A 5,551-nucleotide genomic window follows, 5' to 3' on the forward strand; every position below is an offset into this window, starting at 1 on the left:
TATGCCTTTAAGCATCCTTATAAATTTTTATATATATATATATATATATTTATAATACCACTTTAATATTATAGCGGCCAAACAGTTATGTATTCTCATGCAGATATGTTTCATTTTTTATAAAAAATATTATACATTATGGTGGTAATGGTGGCAAATTATTGACAAACGCAAGTGGAATGATTTTAAATAATCTGCTTTATTACAAGGTTTTTTGTAATACCATTTATCGAATATGATGAATTAAGGATGATCCTTTTAAAAGATTTTGCATTGATTTTATTTTAAATAGTGTGGAATTTTCCTTGTATTCATAAGTTAATTTGAGTTTTTAAAATGAAATAGAAAGTATGTATTTTTAAATCAATAACGCAAGATACAAAAGGAAAATATTTTCGTATCATTATCTATCAGACTATAAAATTTCAATTAAATTTTGTGTAACTTTATTGGGACTCAAAATTTATTTGAACCACATGATATAGATTTAGTTATTCTAGATGAAACAGCTCGCGGTGATCAATTTTCAAGGCGAAAATATGCTAACGATTCGAGTTGGTGCTGCACTTCCTTTACCGATTTTCATTGGGAATATGTAAAGTTTTGCACCTGCAATTGGAATTTTATTTATATTGGCAACATTTTCTTAGATAAACAATCTATGCCCTAGAACATAACCGTGACAGGGGGAACTGGTGCTTGTACCTGGATCAATGGACGCGGTATCAGAGCCTATTCCCGTGATACTTCTATTCTCTGTTAACCACTTACAGGCTTCTGGTGAGAATCCTGGAAAGTGCAATTTTGTGGTGTCATTACTTGGGGTGCCGAGAAAAGCGTCACGGTCGTTCCACTTCTGCCCCCAACCAGAGTTCAATAAAACTATAGTCCCATTCAAACTCCTTTGTGTAGTGCGTTCCCAGTTCATGACATCCTCAATGGTAGCTACAGCGTCAGGACTGAGTGATGCTTTTCTAGTTATGTCTATGACAGCTGCTTTTCCGAAGAAGGAATGGGCTGGTATCTCATCAACTGTAGTTCCTCCTTTAATAAAATGTGCCGGAGCATCCATGTGTGTACCGGCATGTGTAGAGGTTGAGAAATCCTCGTATTGATGCCTGTAAGAGAAAAGCAATCTTGAAAAAATAATAACATGATTAATAATTTGACACAGTGAAATATTTCAAATTGACCTTCTCTTCATGTTGATCATCTCCCCAAATTGATTTAATAAAAGCACGTATAAAAACTAGTGAAAGCAAATAAATGTTTGTCTTAGAAGAACTTCAAAAGTTTACTACAAAAGTGATGATCAACGCGCTTAGGCTCCACTGTGCACTGAATTGAAAGATTTCTTGTTTGAGCTGCTATTTCACATTTAGAAAATCTTGACAAAGTATTTCGCATCATAAGAAGCGTGTGGTGTGCCAAGGCAGAAAATTTCATTAAAAAAATCACTGATCACCATTCACCATTAACTTTTTTTAATGGTGAATGGTGATCAGTGATACCATTAACTTTTCAGTGATACCATTAAAAATCACCATTAACTTTTTTTTGCCATCATTTTAATCAAAATTATCAGTTAAGATATAATAATTTTTTTTTTTGGTTTTTACAGAAAAAGGAAATAATATCTGAAGAAATGATAAAAAGTATTTTAGAAGTAAAGAAAAAAAAATGGATTTAGTGACTTAGAAAAAGAAACTTTACTTAACAATTTCTGACCACAATCAAGTCCACAAATAAAATTGTCTATAATAATGTATCGACTACTCTTATATGAAAAAAAGTGATAATCCATTTTTTCACTGCTATTAAAACTTTAGCTTTTTAAAAGCACTGTGTGCTTAAATCAGAACTAAATACTTTCATCATTATTATTTTATGCTATGCAGATTTGTTTTGTCTCGTTAAAATAAATCCTGATTAAATTCACTTACCCTATCACATGAGTTATAGACCATGCGCTTTTTTTTATAAAGATAAACCTTCCCTTAAAATAGATGTTATACAATAGTGGGATGAATGATGACCTATTATAGTGCTTTACTATTTAAAAGCATTGAAAAATTCTTGTGGAACTAATTAAACCTGCAGAAATAGTAAACGAGGAAACATTAAATGCATTAAACGTTTTACGAGAAAGTGAAACAATGTTTTGAAAAGCTAAACATTCAAAGTCAGGTAAATAAATATTTCGGTGTCATATACGAAATAATTTTATTTATTTATTTAATTTAACCAATCTTGAATATGGATTTAACGAGCAGTTTTCTGTTTCTAGACCGTTTAGTTGAATAATAATTTATATTTGGTTAAATCAAATTATATTTTCTTTACTTTCTTACTATAGTAATGATTAAAAAACATTGGTGTAATGAGGTAAGTACAGTTAAGTACAGATTTCTCTCGAAACCTGCTCGGTTATGGTAAATCACTGCTTGCAATGAAGTACTAGCCCCGACTCGTAGCTTTAATTTCATTTTTGCTGCCTTATGATACTGATTGAAGAGCAGATGAAGCACGTAAGTGACATTTCCAGGGTAAGTGACATTTTTTGATCATTAAAAATGCACGGAAAACAATGGAAAACAGCGACACCGTCATTAGATTTTTATACAGAGTCAGATTAAATTTATTTTTTTTCACGAGAAGAAAGGTTTGCAAACAACTTTAAGATTAAGATCAATACTTACCATTTTGTGATCAAATTTTCACTATGGCCTTTAACTAATTTTTCGATTTTATACCCACTAAATGTTGGGTAACGTAACGTATTTTCGTCAAATACATAAGTCATATCAATTAGTTCTTTATTTTTAGGCCTAGCATTAATGAAATGGAAAATTAAAAATATGAATAAGAAGACAAATACCATTTTCATTTTTAAAGGTGAAAGAGAAAACAAATTGTTTACGAATTGTTTCAAAATCTTACATATTTCGCAAAACAAATATTTCTTGCATTTGCAAATCTTGATTTCGTATGTTTTATTTCACACAAAATACTATTTCAATAACAGGAATAGAGAGTTTTGATTGGAGCATAGTAAATATGATGAAACAATAACTGAGTTGCTACCCTCCTGTGCAAATATTTTTAAAATAAGCATATGAGTCGTGAAGTTGGTGTTTCAGAAAATACTATATATGCATTAAATAAATAAATCAGATGCGTCAGTTTAGAATAGAAAAAGCAGCAAGCGATATGATATAAAACATTAAGTTCCTGGCTCCACGAAAACGAAAAAATGAAGAACGCGAACTTCAGAGGATAGTAAAAACTTTTCAATTCTAAAGCAAAAATGGTTAAAAATTTTAAAAAATTCACGACATCATGGTTCATAAATTTACCAACTATTGAATTTGACGTAGTCGTGATAAAAAAGACTAATATTAGCTAAAAATAATATTTCAAGACTTTTTTTCTGTTTGATTTCATTGCTATTTACCTATCACATTATTGGATTTGCCCTCGTTTATCAGAGTTTTGAAATAATATGAAATATTATATAAAAACTAGGAGGCTTCGCCCCCTGCTCGCTTGCGCTTGCCAACCCTCGGAACTGCTTTCGCAGTTCATTTCGGATTGCTTCGGACACTGAAGTTCCGAAAACTTTTCACTGTAGAAAATTCAAAACTGGTGCATTTCAATATTAAGTTGAAATTGCAAAAAGTTCACATATTTTTCTTAATCACACTATTCCAAATTTCAGTTGTTGAGAAAAGTGACTGTTGTAAGTTTTGTTTTAAAGTCTTTAATACCAGATGACTAAAGTAATGTGTTGTAAAACAATAAGAAATAGTACTGAGCGTCGGATGTAAAGCATCGGCTTCGATAAAGATAATTTTGTGATAAATTTTTTGATAATTCGATGAAAATTCATCCGATTAGACTTATGATTCTCACTACGTGCTCCTGCGCTCCGAAGCCTATCGATTAAAACGTATTAGCGTTTTATATAATATAGATGTGAGCCTTGTGAAACAATGAGCTAAATATATAGAGAAATCGTGGAAAATAAAATAATGAAGATTAATAAAAAGATATATATATATATATATATATAATCTACATCCTCACAAACTAATCGTATTGTGTAATCTTTAATTTTTGCAACTGAAGAATAAAATGAGCTTTTTAATCTGTCGAGAAAAACAGGTGTTTTTTAAGATAAAAATTATTAATGATCTTTGATACTTTGTACGCTTTTTTTCTAGCCTTCTTTAAAGAAGGCTTTTTTGGAAGTTTGGTTGAAGAAGAGTTTTTTTTAAAGTTTATACTTATTTAAGAATAAAATAATTTTAACATAATGACCAACGTAAATGAATACTTATTTTTGGTAATTATTTATCTTTTAGTTTGTTGCTCTGCTTCTAAAACCTCGAAAGGTAAAGTATTAATTATTTAATTAGTTTTAACTATAATATGTTTTATTTATTTGTGATTACTTAAAAATAAAAATTATGATTTTTATGATATTTATATTTCAAAAGTCTAATACGGACTGTATTAATGAGGGAAATCAATGGTATTTGCTTCTTTAATAATGGAACATACAAAGGTTATCATTCTATGAAGACTGTTATCTATCGTTTTAGCAAGCAATAACGTCTGCTTTTTCAATACTCCTGTTTTCATGACTTTTGCATTTTAAAAACAAAACAAAAATAATAATACAGCAACAAATTTTCCATGAAAAAAACTAAAGACTTATGAAGTAGAAGTTTCTTATCATCTGATAATTAAAAACATGTTTTGCACTCATTCTGGACATGATAAATCCTCTTATGACCAGTCGTACAAACAGTTTAAATTAGAATGATTCCAATTTTTTATGAAACTCATTGATTCAATATATGCATTTCATACCAATAAAAAGATTTGTATCTAGCAACTTTTTGAAACGGACTTCTTTTTCTTAAAAAAAAATGCAATTTTCTTTTTGAAAGTAAAAATACGTTCTTTCTTATTTTGCGGAAACAAAAAAGTTTTTATCTACTGCAGTACACATTAATAATGATTATATTTTCACTTGATGTCAATATGTAAGTATTTTCATTGCTAATGTAATTAGAAATTAGAAAAAATATTAACAAATAACTATATTTCGGTCGCTTTGGACGAAATGTTCTTTCCATCCACTTTTCACCGTTTGCAATGTACCTATGCAGCTGATTTTAAATTGACTCAAATTTTAACAAACCATGGAAATTTTAAGAGATATTTATTTCGTTTTCATCTGCAGACCAGTGGAATTTGTGCTTGCGGTGATGCTGAACATATTCTTCTTCATTGTAGTCTGTATGCGAGTGCCCGAATGAATGTAAAGACTGATTTGAGACGTCTTTCTATTTGTTGGCCACCTGTCTTATCAGAACTGGTCAAAAGTATTGAAAGTCTTGCGGCCTTGCGGAATTTTGTTTTTAATGTAAATTTTTCTGCTTTTTGTTTTGGACTTACAACTGTAAGCCTTATGCTATACTTTGTGGTGCATGAGGAGTTTTAAGTCATTTAAATAAAAATAAAAAACTGTAATATATATATA

General features: G+C 29.8%; 1 protein-coding gene across 1 annotated transcript; it reads right to left on the bottom strand.

Annotated features, from left to right (window-relative positions):
• Nucleotides 1-134: 134 nt before the first annotated feature.
• LOC107443355 (isatin hydrolase-like) lies at nt 135-2,979 on the bottom strand. Its single transcript, XM_016057200.3, has 2 exons — nt 2,700-2,979; nt 135-1,118 (listed from the first exon to the last, which is right to left on the bottom strand). The coding sequence occupies exons 1-2, from the start codon at nt 2,885-2,887 to the stop codon at nt 647-649; spliced, it is 660 nt and encodes a 219-aa protein (XP_015912686.3). The 5' UTR covers nt 2,888-2,979; the 3' UTR covers nt 135-646.
• Nucleotides 2,980-5,551: the final 2,572 nt, after the last annotated feature.

The sequence above is a fragment of the Parasteatoda tepidariorum genome, unplaced genomic scaffold (genome assembly GCF_043381705.1).
Source record: "Parasteatoda tepidariorum isolate YZ-2023 unplaced genomic scaffold, CAS_Ptep_4.0 HiC_scaffold_1737, whole genome shotgun sequence".
Classification (NCBI taxonomy): Eukaryota; Metazoa; Arthropoda; class Arachnida; order Araneae; family Theridiidae; genus Parasteatoda; species Parasteatoda tepidariorum.

Coding starts and splice junctions, on each gene's coding strand:
- LOC107443355 (XM_016057200.3), bottom strand. CDS start 2,887: ATGAAAATGGTATTTGTCTTCTTATTCATATTTTTAATTTTCCATTTC. Junction 1,119..2,699: donor GAAAATTTGATCACAAAATG/GTAAGTATTGAT, acceptor TTTCTCTTACAG/GCATCAATACGAGGATTTCT.